The following is an 18,989-nucleotide window of genomic DNA, read 5'->3' as shown; positions in this document are numbered from 1 at the left end:
CAGGAGTCCAAGGCCATGGTACGTTCATACATAGCTGGAGTTCAGTATCCTCTCCGATATGCTGTATGAAGGGGTACATCAGAGCCAGTTTGATGTAGACAAAGCAAACTCTGCAGACAAGTCAGGTCAGTTTGGATTGTTTACCCCACTATAGACAGAGTATTGTCAGAACACCCCGTTCCCGATTCTTTTGTTATTATCTCGCCTGGGTGGCAGCGCTTCCTCTTGATCATTCAGTTGGGAGGATAATCTGTGAATTTCTCCGGCAACTTTCTTTCCGCCATTCTTTTTTTTTTGTTCATACCTTCCTCTCATTTGGTGTTTCCGAATCTTCACCAGTAATAAGAGTTAACAGTGGATGGATTGTTGTCAGCCGTTTGCCTCAAGGGTTAAGTATCCATCTCCATTCGCGCTAAGCCCGCCCCTGCTTAGGAGGAGAGGGCTGTGAATAAATACCACCCTTGTCCTCTCATAATGGAACAGCTTGACCTTTCGTGGCCTCTGCCGGTGGGAGCATCTGCCTGTCGATTCCACCGGCCCGTCCTGTGGGACATCGCCGGGCAGTCACATCTGCCCTGTGAGCTGTAATTTAATTGGTGGAGGACTTTATTTTACAGAATGAAAATTAAATACCGGCCTGTAACTGTTCGATGACACATAGAGAAGCCCGTCGGCTCGAACAGGCTGTTGATTTACAGCCTGTGATCGTGTGAAAGTACTTGTTTCTCTCTGGGCACTGTGCATGACGACTGCATAATGAGCGCGCTCCTCATTGACATTCTTGAGCCTCCCTATATGGATGGGATAATAATGAGTTTGGCAGGGGCCTTAATTTAATCATGTCGGTAAAAGCGGTGCACATGTGGCACAGCTGCTAGCGCTTAGCCGAGTCTCTCCATGCCCTTTTTTAGATGAGGTGCCATTCGGTGCCCGCGTTGGCTCGTCTCTGTCTTATCGGCCTTTATGAACCACATTCCTCGCTGAAAAGGATTTGCAGAGCCGGACAAAGGAGTTTGTTTTGCAAAGATTTGTCTTTTTGCCGCAATCGCATTAGCTCACGTGCCCCTGCATCCGCGTGACTAGAGAAACCGGTTTGGGAGTTCTTCCTGCAGGTCAGTCTTTGTTGTCGCGTTTATTTAACTTTCCCACTTAAGCACAGGACTGCCTGCGTTCTTTGTTGAGCACCTGTTCCGGATTATAGCTCGATAACGGCTTCCCAGCTAATTTCTTGTGATTATTCAACGGTGAAATGTAATCTCACCTTTGCCATTTGGCCTGCTTTTTAGAGCGAGCTTTGTAGAATTCCTGCTTCTACTTGAAAAGGAAAAAAGCAGTCCGTTACCAAACAGGTTTCGCGCAACATTCTATGCACTTCGATGGCATGTTAACCTATGATACAGTTTGGGGACAGAAACTAGGCCACGGGTTGTGCACTGACTAAAACATCCGCTGGGAAAGAGGCAGACATGCAAAGATGTGTCCACACACTCACCACAGGTGTTAAACCTGTTTTTGAGTGTTGAGTTCCCCTCCGGCACGGCGTGTCCGGTGTAGCCTTATTTCTCACACCTCACAAAAAGAAAAACACACTTCACTGCTAAGCCACTCGGGATTTTTGTTGGCTGAGGTCCGTCAAGATTGTTTAAAATCTTTGTTCTGATGTTAAAAGTAGATGCGCGTTAATCAAATGACGTGTAAGACACCTTGTTCCTTGCCTGTACATCATACGACATATTTAAGAGCCTGTTTGTTTACACATCCACAACTGGTGGTCTCATGTGATGAGTAAAATTTCTGTGTGTGTGTGTGTGTTTGTGCCTGGCTCCTCACCAGCTGTCTCACCCATCACCAGTGCCTTCAGGATGCTGAGCAGATTTCTCTCTTATATGCAAGGCTGCCGCGGACAGTAACAGACACTGTACATTGCAGGCCAGCTGGGCTCGACGCTGCAATAAAACAAATTGTTTTGGTTAATGATAACCGGGGCAATGGTGCTCTCGCTTTCCTGTAAAAGCGAGATTGCACTAAGCTTGTCTTATTTCATATTTTGTTTATTGCTTCGGGAATTCACCCACCTTTGATCAACAGCCAGCTCAGCAGAGAATATTAGTTATTCTCCCACTTCTGAGGCGAGCCAGTAGCTGTGAGCAGCTTTACGTCAGAGGATGGTTACTTTATGTGGAGATTTACGCGAGCTTTCATTGCACGTGAGCTCAGAACTGTGTTTACCAAAGCCGTGCTTTAAGTGAGTCTCTTCCTTTTTTTTAGAGGCTGCGCCCGTGTTTAAGTACATGTATAAGCTGCGTGTATGTAAACACGCATGCATATAGGCTCCAGGTAGAGCAGGACGTGTCTAAACAAGCGTGGATTTCACCTGATGGATGGTTTATTTAGCCGTCCAGACCCGTGGTCCTGTGTTTACAGGGCTCTGATGTAGGTCCATGACCCGATGCTGACAGCCCCACCGCTTTATCCTGCCATCTACAGCCGCTCGCCTGGCTCCCCCTCTGCTCAGCCAGAGACGAGGATGTAGGCCTATGTTTGTCTCGCACAGGCTCAGCAGTGTGATGAGAATACTAAAGCCTTTTCTGGTGAATCCTCACATTCGCTGTCACTTTTTAAACAGAAATAAATTGCATTCCCGCCTCGTCTAATGCATTTGTGATGTGGTTCGGATTCGCCGCTGCAAAAAAAAAAAAAGGTCACGGAAATTAGTTTTAAACTAGTTAATCCGCCATTCGGGTAGACCGGGCTAATCCTGCTCGTTTTTGAAGTTCCGTTTCACTAGTTTCAGACATTTCTCCGAGTGTCGGCGTGTGGAAACAAGGCAGAGTAAAATCCATCTCGGCAGCTTGCTACATGAAAAGCAAGTTGATTAGAGTTATCTCATGCTAACGTGGGCATTTTTGCGCCACTTTGACTGATCTGCCACGTTTGGATGATGTTCTCATCAGCTAAACTCCATCCTGAGCTCTTAACAGAGGCAGTCTCTCAGACCTGCCATGGTGGGAACAGAAAGGCTTTGATATGGACTGTGATTGCCTCAGGTAATTGCCCCTAATGGTTAACTGAACATCAGCTCCTTTTGTTATATATCTTAACCTTGACCACAATGAGCAAACCAACCAGACAGGCCCAGACTAGCCTACCCACCACTAATAGACTTAAAGCTTTCGCCTGTCAGTTTGTATCAGCCTACAGCTTTGGCAGACAAAGACCGTGATGTATTAATGGCACAGAATCAGTCAGACGGTCTTCCAACCTGTATGATGAATGCAGTCGGAGCGAGCCGGAGTGATTTGTGTCCCGTTTTGGCCCGACTGTGATCGACATTTTGGCCCTTAATGGGCCATAAAAGGGGGACCCGTTGCCAGTTGGAGTGCTAGTTCACCATGAGCGTATGGCTCGCCTTGGCATGCGGAGATAACGCTCAAATTACTATATCCATTAGCATCAACCTGTCCTCTGGCTCTTCAGGCTTAAATCACGTGTTTGGCGATCCATCAGCTCACACGGTGCCAACACATTTTTGTGAATAACGTTTTAGACTTGCAGCGGGCAAAAGTGGCTCCGGGGCTGGGTGTGGGCCGGCCGGCTCTACACCCAGGGTGGGGGAGGCCACAAGGGCAAACTCCCTCTGGCGTCAGAGCTCCTCAAGAATGCAGAGAAGGATTAATGCACGTCTGTGGCAGTGATGGATGGGAAGCCACACACACACACACACACATACTCACACATATACCAACAGAGCATCTGGTTGCAGAGTGCTTGGCCCTCCCCTGCAGCAGTATGTACCATCTTAGCAGGTGTGTGTGTGTGCTTTTTTTTTTGTGTGTGTCTGCTGGGACAAAGCCAGGCCTTGGTTGTTTGCCCCACTACCCCATATAGAGCTGTATTCACCAACCGCATGTCATTTTGATTAGAAGCTTTTATCGTGCTGGTTCACGTCTGGGGCACTTTGAGTGATTCACTCCATCCTTTTCAAATCGCAGATGAATCGATATTGGCTCCCTCCATTTTATTTCCCTCTTCCCGTTGAGTCTGGTGATTGATGCTGCGTGTTAGGCGTTCATGGTTTTTGAGGTTTTTTTAATGCGTACGTGTGCGACTTCTGCCTTCTGTATGAGACCATCGATTACTGCACATGCACACGTCTTCTACCTGCTCCCGAATCCCCAGCATCCCATTGTTTCCCCCCCAAAACCTCTGGCGATTCCGCGTGACCTCTATCGGCTGACTCCACGTGACCGATGTAGCACCGCAATGGTCAACGATGTCTGATGGATCACCTCGGGAAGCCCGGAGTGTGTCTCGCATGACTTTCCGTGGTACACTACGGCCGCTATTGCTATGGTAATGAGTGACTGAGTCGTGGGCTGATCGTATTAATCACTAGAGCTCACATCGCGGTGCGTGTGACAGATTATCCTGCAGCGCACAAAGGACAGACACAGTCAACTCTCGGGGAGATAATACAGTTTGCGAATGGGTTTAATGCAGGTGTATTGTGCAGGGTATGCGCAAAATATACAATGCCGCAGCGTACGCTGACAAAAAGTTGAGGAGGACAAAAAGGTTTTGTTTTTATTGATGACGCCTGGGATTCAAACAGACCTTCCTGAAGGTTAACCGACTAATCAGACCAATCGTTGTCCTCCTTTCTCTTTTCTCCGCCTCACACGCACTTTTGTCTCCCTATCTCTTATCGGCGGGGAGATAATTAGGTATCTCTCCTTCCTCCTTTTGTGCGAGGAAGCTGTCGTGCTTTGCCCCGTCTTCCAGGGCAGGGCTGGGTGTGTGCTTGTTTTTCCAGGAGCCTGTGGGTCTCTTATCTGACCCTGTGGCTGCTAAACACTCAGGATCCACATGTTTCCCATGCACCGCCTGTCACTCATTCTATTACTTTTACTATCACTCCAGGCATTTCTTTCTCTGTAGATGTACTGCTTGAACACGGGGGGGCTCTGTGTTAGCTCTGCTTTGATAGGAATATATGACAAACGACATGAACCTGAATAAACTTAGCTGAGATGATCCGCTGCTGCACAGATGTTGAGTTGTGTGTGTGTGTGTGTGTGTGTGTGAGAGAGAGCGCATAATGATTGCACCAGAAAATCAATCCAGCTGAAATTATGTGAATAATAGTCAGCTTGAAAGCAAGAGATACTGTAGCTCTGGATCATGTTCCAAGTACATGCTGTGTGCGTCTGTGCCGCCTTCCTTCACCGATTCAACCCCCCCAAATGACCTTCTTTTGTCCATTAAGCTGCTTAATTGGCAGAGAAGCTGATGGAAAAGCTGATTTGCACCTGCAGTCTTCCAGCTGTTTGCCGGATCTCAATCACGCACACACACACTCCATCTTTTTGTGGGAGCTGTTGGCCTCTTCCTTCCTTTGCCACTCAAAACATGCAAATGTAAAAGTGTGCAGACATACAACACACACACGTACTAGTAAGCAGCATGTTACTAACACCCCCTTGAGGATGTTCTGAGTCAGTGTCTCCCTTAAACAAAGCATCAGATGATGTTTACACCACATTTCCCATAGATTTCTACACTACCACTGTCGGTTGGAGGACAAACCCTCTGGTGTTATCCTCTCTCTCACACACACACACACACACACACACACACAGGCACACATCGCCCCTCTTTTGTGAGCAGAGAGCCTGCACGCGTCGACGCATCCTGGTTAATTTAAAGTTGAGAGTGTCAGACTTTCTGTGTTTTGGGCTGTCTCGTCTGACAGGAGCGCCAATCTGTAGAAAATGAACTGAGCCGACAGCAGCGGAGGCTGGCAGAAAAAAATAAATAGATTTCACTGTAAGGGACAGAGGGATGAGGGGGCGGGGGAGGAGGAATAGGAGATAGATAGTGGGAGGGATAACCTCTGATGAACGGAACACGAGAAACACACATTTACTTTCCCTGATTGTTTTCACATTAAGATGTAGGAGTGCCTTTGAAAAAAACAACACTTTTGTATAAAGTAAACTTTTTAATGTGGGGGAGTTTCATATGAAGGATGTTTGTATTCTTTATATGCAAAGAAGTTAAGTTCATGACAATATTATCTTGTAAGTTACCTTGTAGTTGACTTGTTAAAGTGACGGAGTAAGGGTGGAGGTCAACCCCCAAACAAAAGACTTGACCTTTCACCCCGGCTTAAAGCATTCCATCGTGGTTGAATTCCATCAGTCTACACCCCCAATCTCCCCCAATCTCCCCCCGACCACCGAGTTCTAATTTCCACTGCATTCCTAGACTCTAGATATTCAAATCCATGCGTCTGGGTGAGGCGGACTGCTACTCTCTGAGCAATTAAAATCAATTAATTTCCTCCCAGTGGACGTTTCGTTCACAAATTGCCGCAGTGTGCAGTCCCCAATGAGCAGGATAATCAATGGCATAAAACTATAAACGGCCTCCAGCTGTGAGAAGTGGCTCCATCATGCTGCTCAGGAGGGAGGAACGAGAAATATTAGCATGCCTACTGAAAACTCATATTTCTTCCTCTGACTCTCTCCCCGAATCTCTCATCTCCACACCATTCGTCAGCCCCATTAGCATCACGCGACCACTGTGAGTTTTTCATCAGAGATGTACTATTGCAAGTAATCGCTCTGAGATTAAATGTGACATAGTTTATGCATTTTACATAAAGAGAGCCATTTACAAGGAAAGTTAAAGAGAGTCATTTACAAGGAAGGTTCGGGGTCTACCTCTCTCCGTCTATCAGCCATTATGGAAGATGCTTCATGACTTAACGTTTGTTTAATGTTGGTAGCAAGTCTGAGGAGAGGATTTCTGTGCAGGTCTTTGTCACGCTGCCATTATTGGGCCATCAGGAGTCATCTTAGACCTCGGTATCGGTGAGGATTTTGAAAGCTTTATCCCAAAGCAACAAAGCAAAGCTCTGCTGATAAGCTCTTTGAAACCTGTGCTCCCGATTTTCCTCCATGTGAAAGCCTGTTAGATACGCCTCTTCTTATCCTTGGTTGTGAGGTACACACAGGCAGAAAATGACATCTCGGTAATTACCTCATCATCATGAAGTGTAATGCGACCTTCGGCTTCGGCATTAGTTCGGCAGTTGAAGAAATTTCGTTGAGGTGCGTGCATGAGTCGGTTGCCCGTAGCTTGGATATAGAGGGATTTGATTTGGCTCTGGAGAGCTTGTTGGGGACTTAATTGATCTTAATTAGCGGTCAGATCACTTTGCCTTGTGGAATTAGACTCGACATCTGCTCCGTATGAATATGCATCACAGGGCCCGCCCTGCCTTCTCTTGTCTTTTTCTCTTTTCATGCCTCTCGGTATCTCCAAGCTTGTTGTTGACCCACCTTTTAGCAGCCTCCATTTATAGCCGGACAAAAGGCTTTGAGAGCAGCTCAGACTAGACCACAAGGACTATTGTATCGTTAACAATGTTGTTTTTCGTCCTGGTGAATATTATAATATAATTTGCGGCTAACATTGTGCCCCGGAGCCGACGTCTCTATGTCAAGCAGCAGGCTGATGGGTGGGGGACTATTCCACAGCTGCTCATACAAGCGTGGCGTGGTCGTGACTTTGAATAGCGGTTCAGGCCGAGATGAATTTCTTAAGAAGAACCCTATTGAGCGTTCCAGTCACCTAGGCTCTCGTGTTTTCAATTTGTTGGGAGTGATGTCCCTGAACGGCAATAACGCTCAGAGCCTCTGGAATAAACGCTGGGCCCCACGAGAGAGTTGGGAGCGGCTTTGGAAGCAGCCTCGCAACTCGTGGTCCGTGTTGTGTTCTGGTGTGGCTTTCTGAATGGGTCCAGTTTGACTGTTTGACCACAGTTATGTGAACCGTAGACAAATGGAGGCTCACGCGCGTGTGTGTGTGTTTTTTAGAGCGACGGCGGTCTGCATTTCAGAAATTCTAATTCCAGAGAAGGTTTTGACTCACTTCCTTGCTTTTTCATTCGCTCCTGCACATGGAGATGCACATTTGGCCACTCTGGCCCCTAGAAACCTCCACACAGCTTAGCCATATTGCTGTCTCGCGTGTGTAATTCCCTCTTTTTCGCACCACGCCTTCGCTCGCTGGACTTTTTTTTTTTCTTATTCTCTGGCTCACACTTACTCATGCACACACACTCAATTTCTGCCTCCCCAGTAGCTGGCTGCCTCCCCTGGCCCTTGGGTCATTGTGGTATTTAGGGTCAGACAAGAGCTCCAGTCATTGCGCCCTCCCCAGTGCCTCCCCAGGCAGTGCTGCAGCCATTATACGCCAGCTTGTCTGGCCCAATCGCCTCAAACAGCTATGGAAAACCGCCTTGGCTGTAACGAGCCCCGCATCCTCCTCCTAGCCAACGGAAAAGCAGGATAGAGGGAAAAACAACACGGCGGAGTAGTGGAGCCTTTCTGCAGTGGCGACTCTAAATGGATGAGAGCTATAAAACATCCTTCTCTTCCTGAGAGAGCTCTTCTGTTGGGAACTTTTCACTTTTTCCTCCCAGCTCTCCTGCTTTTCCTCTCGCCGCTCCGTTACCCAGGGTTACCCTCGGGAGGGCTGTGATTCGCTGCTGCTTCGAAGCCGGGAGGGAGTTTCCACGTGTCCTCCAGTGTGTCTGGATGTGTGCGTGAGTCAGATGCGGCGCGTGTGTTTTGCTTTAAGACACAACGAGCCTTCGCTGGGAGAATCCACTTTGAGATCAGAGAACACCAGATTTCTCCTTTTGCAAGTTGTTCAAAGAGCTTTTAGATGAAAGCCCGGGCCACAGAGGTAAGGGATGTTATAGGCGCTGTGTTTTATCTCTCTCTCTCCCTTTTTTGTTTTCCCTATTTACTGGTTGAAGAGGAGGCTGAGGTGAAGAGGTTGCATTGTGTTTCCCATTGTCCAGATCCACAGGTGTGGGTTACTCCGCGTGTTTGCGTTTGTGAGTGCCGTTTAGTTTCCACCTGTGTCTTGTTAGATATCAGTTTGTGTTTCAGACTTTCAGTGTTTATCTCTGCTGTGTGGGCTCTGCTACATGTAGCCTTGTACATGATGATACAACAAATTGACTCTTCACAATCTCAGACTTTATCACTTCAGTGAGTTATCTTATGCATGACTCAGGACTTTACAAGAGAGGTTGACAAACGTACCACCTTGTCCACACTTTGTGTCTCATACTGAAGATGCTGGATACTCGCTGAGTGGTATCCCGTCGTATGGAAGGGTGTTTGTTTTTTATTTTCTTGGCATCACTCTGGAATGGCCGTGGCATACGTGTATAAATCTTTCAGAAGGCTGCCATGTCATTTTTGGTCGGGAGCCAGGCGCAGAGCTTCTAAATGTATAATGAAAAAGTCCGAAAGACACTTAACAAGCACTTTGATGGATGTTTGGTGGCTTTGGCTGAATCCACCACACGGGTAATATGGGCTTTCAGCGAGTGATTCATAGATTGACATTGCTCCTCACAAGCAAGCAACCGCAGGATACTTAAAAATCTGGTTCATATGACAAAAGCTCAGCAGGAGACACTATCCTCTCTTCTTCACTTCCTGTTGTTGTTTTTTTTTTTGTCCTGAGACAACTTGTGTGGTTGTTTTGCGTAAGTGTGAATTTAAGCTGTGTCTAAAACGAGTGGAGCTTTAAGCACACTGCTCCTTTAAGAGCTCTGTTGTCACGGCGCCAGGAGGAAAGTGATAAGAGACAAGTCCCATGGGCTGTGATTTGACAGGAGGAAGGCAGTGTGATTGTGTGAACAGTCACTTCCAATAACACATGACCTCATATGTTCCTAGTTCACGGCATCATAATTCAAAAACATGGAACCTTGTTGGTACTTAATTCTGTATGAGATTATTTTCCTTTTTATTTGTTATGTGCATTGTTGGTTTAGGATCAAGAGAAGCACATGATCAACCCATATTTTCAGTGTTATTGCACAACTGCACTTCTTTTGCTAAGCCATTAAAAAAAAAAGTCCTGCAAGATTTCTGTATCGCCAAGGTTAAAAAAAACTGCATTAACAGCATCATGATACTGTGAGGCCAAGTTGTCTGGGGACTCGCCCTGTGTTTCACACTGCTGTGTCAATAGTTTGTTCCTCCAGCTTTGGTTCCCAAGTTTAAATTCAAGGACACGAGGGTCAGAATTGCACACCTAGTTCTTCCGACTTTGACGGAGGTTGTAGCTACTGTTCACCAAATGCACGGTGGTCTCCATGTAGGGAAAACGGCAGTTTTCTCCATAAACACAATGCCTTCATGTACCAACTGTTTATACCGCGTCGAGGTGTGGCCTGTTCCTCACAGTTCGCCCGAGCTGCAGTCCTGAGATGCACACGGTGCCAGACTAAACACGGAGCTTACGTGGGAGTCATCGAGGGGGCACCCTGAGAAGAATGCCAGGTCATGGGGTGTGTCGAGGAGCGTCAGGGTGCCAGTGGTCCCTTGGCCCCTGAGCAGATGGCTTGTAGGAAGCCTATTGACGAGAACAGAGGTCTGAAGGGGAAGAGGGAGGGAGAGTTCAGACCGGGCGCAACGGTTTGCAGCTAAAAGGAAGACTTGTCTTGTTGTTCTCCCAAAACCGTCGCACACAATACTGCGGTTCAAGTCGCAGCAGAAGGCAAACGTGTGTGTCTTTAGGTTTGTGTGTTGGAACGCCTTTTAAGCCTTTCATACCCACATCCCTGCTCTGTGTGAATGAAGTTTGCAAGAAGGGCTTTGAAAGAAAGCAGTCACTCTGACAAGTTCGACAACCAGCTTTATGCCGACTCCCAGTGTTGTCGGCAGCTGCTCTCTTGGTCTTTACTCCGGAGAGAGAGCATTGTTTAGTTACGCTCCATTCATGTAGAGCGACTTAAAACCATTTTATCTTCACCTTCTAGCCTCTAGATGCAAGACAAACGGGGAATTGAGTAAGAAATATGCCGGTTTTCCAGCGGGTTTCTAGGTTAATGAAGGGGACTCAAATGCTTAATAATTGGACCAGTCATGTGCAGTTGATCATGCCTCCATAAGCACTATAGGCTTGTATTTGCCCAGGATCCATGTGAACCCTGGCCCCAGTTCAACTAGCTTTACAAAGATGGAAATTATTAGTGTGTTACTGGCAGAAAGCTGCTTGGATTGGTGGGATCAGGGTTGTGGTGTCTAGACTATTTCTATCTGTATCAGTGCTGCGTTCACGCTTTTTAACTCATGACGAACAAAGCAAGTGTTTGTTTAATCCTCTGATCAGCTCAGAGTGATGGTTCAAGTTCATCACCTGGCCTACATGTCTCCGGCTAAGTTTCCACTGTGCTTTCAAGTGTGACTTTTTCATTCTAAACAGTTTAAAATAAGAGACTTCTTGTCATGTTTTGATTTGTGTGTGTGTGTGTGTAACGTTAGTCTGGGTCTTTGCCCTGTCCTTGAACTTCACGATCTAGCTCCTCATATGCTTTACATTTAAAATATTCAAGTCCCCCTGGAATTTCCCTCTCAACTTCATGTATTAAACACACTCTTTTACTGTAGTCCATTTAGTCCGCCAACACTATTTAATCTGGCCTCACAGTCAAGGTGCATTCAAGTAGGAGCAGATAAACTCTTAATGCTGCAGATCACTTAATCCTCAAGGTTAGGGCTTTTGGCAGGGGGGGGGGGTTCACACTGTAACCTTACGCATTCTGTACGTGTGCTGCAAGGCTTAGAAGAGTTAGCACTATTTGAAAAGCCTTCCTGGAGTGTGAGCTACATGCATGTAAGTGGGTTATATTACACACACAACACATAGTCTCACTGTTTCTCAGAAGATGCCCGGTGCCTCCGCAAAAAAGCGCTCCTCAGCCGTTTCTGGTTTTGGATCCTGCCCCTCGGACAAATTTGGCGATGACGAGCGAAAAAAAAAAGAAAAAAAAAGGAGCCAGCTAGGATTCCAAGGTTTATAAATAAACAGACCGGTAAACTGTAGCCGGCTTTCAAAAACTTTCCCAACCCTGATCAAAGATGACGTCATTTACTTGCCGGGAGGTGGAAAAATGCCACCAATGTTCAGTTTGGGATGTCTGATTGAAGAGAGATTTTGGGGGTTGGACTGAATTTTTCAAATAGTCATCCTGTAGAGCCAGGGAGGCCCTACGGTACTGTGCTGTGGTGTGTAGTACAATGCTCAGTTGATGTGATATTACAGGGAACTTGCTTGGAGTGAAGTTCATTGGATCTGTTCGATACTTAAGAGCTGCATAGTTTATACAGAGGAAACATTTTCGTCTCTAGGATATTGGCTGAATCATTTCTTTCCAAACCTGCCAAAAAGATCAATTATTTTTTTTTCCACATGCAGAACATCTCAAATGACAGCAAGTGAGATCACAGATGCTGTTTTAGTATTGCACTGGCTTTGTTTGTCCCAGTGAGAAGCAAGTATGGCTGCTTACCAAACACTGTCTTCTCCCAAATGCTGCGGATTAGGTCTACTCTTTAACTGGCACACCTGTTATCAAACAAGGAGCTTATTACATGTGGTAAATTACAGTCCTGTAGAAAGAGACTAAGCACTAAGTCAACTTCTCTCTCTGTGTTTCAGATGAGCCAGACGACAAAGGAATGAATTGAGGCTGAGGGAACCGTGCACATAGGAGCTCCAATCTGAGAAGAGACTTTTCAGACAGGTGAGTCTGTGGCCTTCATATCTGGGTTGCCAATAATAGTATGTGTAATTATAGTAATGTGTCTTTGGTATACATATTACAATTTGTCAATTTTTCTTTTTACCATTCAAATGCATTGGTACTTTAAAACAGACGTTACTGGGTCATTTTCTTATTACAGCACCTTCACCTCGGGTGTCCTAGCCAAACAGTTCTGGTGTTCATGTTGTAGAGGAGTTTATCTTAATCTACTTGGTGTGCTAATTCAAAGACTTTGAGACAGTTGAAGGTATTACGCCTTACCTATTATGTAATGGCATAACAGACAGCCGCAGATACAACACTGTCTCTAACCAGCAACAGTGTCCCAGCACTATCTGCTATAGCATCAGCCCTGTAATGAAATGTGTCTGTCTGGTCACGGCTCTCCGTCACTAATGTCGGAGTGCTGTGGACGGTCTGGAAGGGATTTCACATTGTCCTGGACTCCGTCTCACATAACACCCATGACAGCATAAAGCCTGTTCATCTAACTTGACTTTTCTATAGAAAGAATGGATGAATGTAGTAAAATGAAGGGGGGGGGGGGGGCAGGCTATACAGGTTAATGACCTATTGTGATAGAATTTCATACAGCTATTCTCTTTGAAAGGCATAAGGAAGATATTACACCCGCTGCTGTTTTATCCTGGAAACAGTCTGCAAATTAAACGATTATGTGTGGATGGTATGGTTTTTATGGGAGTGTAGTCGTTATTGTTTATGAGTAATAAGTTAATTTTATGTCTCTGATGAGCTGGCATTATGTCATTTATATTATACTGCCTAATTTGGGAGTAACTGAATTTTCCAATAGCATAATGTCGGTGACTATTTTGTTTCCCTGTTTTCATTTTTTCCAGGCAGCAATGGGAAATTCAGAGAGCCAATATAGCATCCAGGGCCCCAAAGGCACCAGCTCTGTCTTCCCTGGGAAACCGAAGCCATGCTCTCTGAAGCTCCACTCAGCCAAAAGTGATGCTCTGTCGCCCCATACGTGGTGGAAAAGTGCCCCGTTGGGCTCGGGGTACAAGGCCAGGTGTGTTGGCCGTGGCTGTCTGTCCCCTCCCAAAAGCAGGCCGCCTTACTCCCCTAGGCACTGTGACTACGTCTCAAAGGGGACAAGGGCCAGCCCAGGTGAGCATCGCTGGCATCGATCGCCTGGATGTGGTATACGAAAGCGTCACATGTCAGATGAGTACGAAGACAACCCATATGGGGCTGATCTTAATGGGTGCACTCTGAATGGACACACTGATGAGCATGAGGCTTTAGAGGAACAGAGCAGCCCTCGGGTGGTGATCAAGAAGGACGGCAGTCTCAGGGTGGAGTTCACCAACACCTCGGGCAATCCCGTCCTCCTGGACGGGGCTTCTGGCCCCGTACAACTCCTCAAGTTCTCCCCCAACCTGGAGTCTGCCTCCACTGCCAGTCTGCCCGGCTCAAGTGGTAGTAGGCAGGACGGCCACCACAGCGGCCCACCTCTGGCCTCTACCTCCTCCACCGCCAGGACCAGCAAGGGAAGCTCACTGAGCTCTGATGGCTCTTGGTATGACTCTCCCTGGGGGCCCAGCACAGAGCTGTGCGAGCAGGACCAACCCTGCTCTGCCAGCAGGACACTGGTCCACTCCCCCATGCATCCGCTGGACTCCTTCACTGAACAGTCTCCCCCTGTGTCCACCACAGACCTCTATAAGGACTCCACAATGGCTGCCACCTTTCCCACTGCCAGGCACCTGTCCTCCCACTTACATCAGCCTCCACAAGGCCAGAGGCCACACAGAGCTTCTTTTGCATCTGTCCTGGATGTTCCATTGGAGGAAGAATCTCCTGAGGCCTGCCAGTACTCATCATACACCCTGCCCTGTCGCAGGCCCAAAGCCCACACCATGAGCGAGGATCTGGACCAGTATCCTGACCAGGAGCAGGGCGGACCTGATTTTGGCTTCCATAAGAAAGGCTCCATCAAAAACCGCATCAGGCGTTTCAGTGACTGGACAGGAAGCCTCAGCCGCAAGAAGAGGAAGTCTCAGGTAAGTTCGGCCAGGGTCATATATATTTAGTTTTCTTGATTTACACTCCTTTATCACTCACAGGGTTCATACATGGATCTTATATACACGGTATGTAAAACAATAGGTTGCATAGATGTGGTGTTCGTAGTTTCCCCTGACTTGTAGCCCTCATAGCACACAATAGATGAACGTATCTTCCTCTTATTGTGGTCTTCTGCTGTTGCCTCACGACTAGCCTTCAAGCTACAGCTTGTAGGTGAAAGCACCAGTAACAGTCATGCACAGATAGTTTCCTGTCTGGCAAGGTTTATTTGATCGCAAGCCACAGCGGTGGTCTTGGCATGGCTAGGAACCAACCACCGTCCTCTGGTCCTTAGCGCTGCAACACCAGCTGTCCGGAGACAGGGAACAGTGGGGCGGCACAAAATATAATCTGTAAGGCAGCCAGAGCCGGGTCTTGTTTGTTTTTTGTGACGATGGAACAAGGATGCGCAAGACATGGATGATCCTCAGAGGAAGAGAAGTTCAAGGCTTATGTGCAGGTTTTATGATGACTGTATCTGGGTGGGTACATTTGAAGTATTATTGCATACTGATTGTTTGTGATTAGTTGTTGTATGTACAGCACCTGGCATGTTGATGTTTTCACCTCTTTTTGTTTGCAGTCAGACGTACATTTAGGCTGCGAGGGTGTTGATTTAACTGAATGGTACTAAGTGTTTTTCAGCCTCAGTGGTCATTCGCCCATGAATTGTTATTTTAAAAGGTTTCAAGGTAACTGATTGCTGAAGTGCACTGACTTTTGCGAATGGAGAGAGATGCTACATGGAAATACTAGCAAATGAGACACAGAGCAGACAGCTGACTCATATATATTTCCTAGTAGTAAAATGATACTTGTACGTACAGGCACAGGTCAGAGGAGAGGTTGGAAATAACCACAGCTTGTCTGCATGTTGCCTGCACATGATTTTAAGAACCGTGTGATTTTGTTCTACACAATTCTACAAACACTACATTCTTAATAGCTTTAATTTGACATAAAACGTTCATTGGAACAGAACCTGAACTCGTGTCCCTCTCCGTCTTTGAGGCTTGAAAGCGATTGTTTCTGCATTAATTCGTTTAGCTTTGGCTTGGAAAAGTTTTAAGAACACTGTTTGGGCACTGCCAAGAGAATAGCTGTAAGCCTTTTGAGAGGCTCTGTTAGAGTGCAACTAAATCCTAGCAGCAGATTGAACCCTACCCCTCCTCTAATGTTAATGAATGACTTATGGTTGTTCTGGCTGTTTGTGTGGTGCAGACTTTCTGGGCTCCCCTCCGTGGACCCTTTTGAGAGTAAATCTGCTAATAGGGATTGGTGTTCAGTCAATTGGGTCTGACAACAAATCAAAGGACAAAATGGAACAATCGTTGTATTCAGATGGATTTCTCTTCTTTGTTAGAGGATGAGTTTGTGAGCTCCCCCTTGTGCTTAAACAGCGGTTAATGCTAAGTGAAATATACGGGATACTTAGCCTTGACGCTGTCACTCCACCCTGACTAATACGCTGTAGACTGACAGTATTCATTTTAAGTGTTACACAGCTTTCACTTTACATGGGTTATGTCTGCCTCTAAATCTCCTGCTTGCCATAACATCATGCTAATCTATGGCCGTGTGTTGGCGCTTTCCTGTTTCAGGGAGACTAGCACCCACAGATTTACTTCAGTCTTTGTTAGGCAGAAATGAAGCTGATTAACAGCTGTTTTTCCCCAGAAACACCTAAATGAGGTGTGACTACTGGAAGAAAATAAAATCCATTGCCAGCATCGGGTATTGCTGTCAAATTGGAACAATTTGGCTCAGTTTCATTAAGGATTATTCAACCAACAAGATTAAGAAAAGAATCAGTGATTGACGCCGGGGGTTCTTTTTCTTAGTGGCTGACGAGGCCTGCAACAAGTTCCCGTTAAAGTCACTCAGGTGCTTCATATTGGTCTTCATAATGAATTGCCTCGGTTCTCTGGGGGCCATTTTGTTCACTGCCAAACCTCTGTGGCATATGTCTCACAAGAGCTGTTCACAGTGCCTCCTTTCAGCAAGTCAACCAAAATCAGCAGCTCCTCCAGCTCTGGTACCCCTCCACCTGAACTCCAGGGCTTTGTTGTGGGTTTAAAGGTCACGCCGCAACCCTGGTGTCAAAGGTCAAGAACCTGCTTCTAATGAAACGCAGCTGGAGGAGAACTGGGAGAGGGTGGACACATCCAAGCTGTGTCAACAAAAGGAAAATAAGGAAAGCTGAAAAAGACCCACCCTGTGCTCAGTACACATTTTCCTACATCTGTACTTTACAAATATGGTGGCAGGTGGATGTAATGTTTAAACAAAGGCTGTCCTCAACTGAACACTGTGGGTTCAACGGGTTCATTGCTGCCCTGTAGCTAAACAGGAACCTTTAGGAATCAATAAAGCATTACCTTGCTGTTATTTTCCATAGAAGCAAATCATTCGTAAATGGCTTTAAGTTCCATCCTAGTTTTTTCTTTTTGCTGATTTATTTTGCCAACTTTTAATTGTTTGCTAAGTATCAACAATAGGAATAGCATTAGTGAGGACGGAGAAGACGTGGACGAAGCTGAGTGAGACAGAGGAACAAACAAAGATGGATGATGTGCGTGACGGCGCATACTCTGTGTCTGCATGTTGAGAAGCACTCCACTCTGTTGCCAGGGGCAGAATCAATGCTGCAATCCAGTCAAGTGTAGGTCGGCTGTCATTAGGCATGAAAGAGTGCAATTCCATCAAGTGTTTATTTGAGGAGTTGGGAAGCCATAGCAGACCTCAAATGACGTGAAATTGTCTGAGCCTGGAGAGTTCCAACCTCCCAGGTGCCAGCAAAGGAAATTTGTCCCACTTTCTCAGCCCTAGCGATAGAGTTAGAGACTGTAATGCAGACTTTGAAGTAGGTTTGAGTGGTTTGAGTAGATTTTTTTTCTTTTCTTTTCAAAAGTTCCTCCTCCACTTTTGCGGCGCCTTAGGGCTAATTGAAAGAAGCACGGTTTGATCGTTGTCCCAATGTAAACTTGTCTTCAGAGGTGTTCACCTCTGGGAGTGAACATGGTGCGCTTTTGCATAAATATAGGTGGGAACAAAAATTCTGTGCATCAGTTTGGAAATCTTAAAACCAGTCCAACACCTCTAATGATGACTAATCAATGAGCCTATTTGGGTTTTGTTTAGTTGACATGAAACTCTCATCTTTCTCCAACATGGTTTGTCCGTCATCCTCTAGCATCTCATGCTCCTCTTTCCTTTTTCTTAACTTCAGGAGTCCAGGTTCAAGGACCTGAGCGATGCCTTCGATAGCGGGGTTGATGGCCTGACTGCAGACACCAGCTCCCCGTCTCAGGTCTCTAGCCTCCTCTGGTTCCCAGGAGCCTCCAGGGCCCAATCATCTGGAGCCATTCACCAAACGACCAGCGACGCCCTCCGCCAGAATATCTATGAGAACTTCATGAGGGAGCTTGAGACTGGCACTGGAAAGGGAGGAGGGGGAGGGGGAGGCGGCGAGAGGAGAGACCCATCCACGGGCACCGAAGAGGGGGAGAGCAGCAGCGAGTCGGCCGAGGGCTCCCTGGAGCAGCTGGATCTGCTGTTTGAAAAGGAGCAGGGGGTGGTCAGACGGGCCGGCTGGCTTTCCTTTAAACCCCTCATCACCCTGCACAAGGACAGGAAGCTGGAGCTGGTGACCCGCCGCAAGTGGAAGCAGTACTGGGTGACCCTGAAAGGTGAGTGTGAATCTGGGAGGAGGCGCTGTGCCAGTGAGGGGAAACAATTATGCTCCTTGAAATTGAGTCAAAGAATGTGCTGTCATGTGGTTTTAAAATAATTCACGGGTAAGTAGATTATCATAGTTTTAGTACCACAATTCAGTTTTTAGGAGCAGGTGGGTGCCTCTTTGTTCCCAATCTTAACAGCATTTCTGTCCTTGGCCATGGCATTACACTTGACAGTGAGTGATTGTGATTCCATCCCACCCTAAAAGCTTCAAGGGAATTATGCTGTTGCTTCTCGCCAAATGGATAAAATTCAGGCCGCACATGCTGCTTTTCCAAAACTGCTAAGTATATACTGAAGAGCGCCTCTTGGAAGTTAAAAAAAATAAAAGGAATGAGCAAGGACACTGTTATCATTTGTGGCCTTTTGGGAGTATGTAAAACTTTTCTGTGTACCCCAGTCCTTCAGAACTTCACTTCACTTGTTGGATGTTTTAAAAGGACATTTTGTCTGTAAAACATTACGTGACGGCTGTAATAAACGATTGCAGTTTAGAGGAACTTGTTTTCTGCAC

At 46.5% G+C, this 18,989-nt stretch overlaps 1 protein-coding gene across 3 annotated transcripts in view; it reads left to right on the top strand.

Annotated features, from left to right (window-relative positions):
- The window catches only part of tiam2a (TIAM Rac1 associated GEF 2a), an 87,191-nt gene that overhangs the window by 27,546 nt on the left and 40,656 nt on the right, over nucleotides 1–18,989 (top strand). For 2 of the 3 annotated variants that reach the window (XM_079174905.1, XM_079174906.1), the window contains exons 2-4: nucleotides 12,538–12,622; nucleotides 13,504–14,673; nucleotides 17,967–18,426. In XM_079174905.1, the coding sequence (XP_079031031.1) occupies nucleotides 13,510–14,673; nucleotides 17,967–18,426 (1,624 nt within the window). In that variant the 5' untranslated portion in view covers nucleotides 12,538–12,622; nucleotides 13,504–13,509. The remainder of the gene's footprint in view (nucleotides 1–12,537; nucleotides 12,623–13,503; nucleotides 14,674–17,966; nucleotides 18,427–18,989) is intronic. The other variant, XM_079174907.1, reaches the window with a different exon arrangement.

Source organism: Pholis gunnellus (assembly GCF_910591455.1).
Source record: "Pholis gunnellus genome assembly, chromosome: 15".
NCBI lineage: Eukaryota > Metazoa > Chordata > Actinopteri > Perciformes > Pholidae > Pholis > Pholis gunnellus.
The sequence above is the reverse complement of the archived record's forward strand: the minus strand, read 5'-3'. Positions and strand labels throughout refer to the sequence as shown.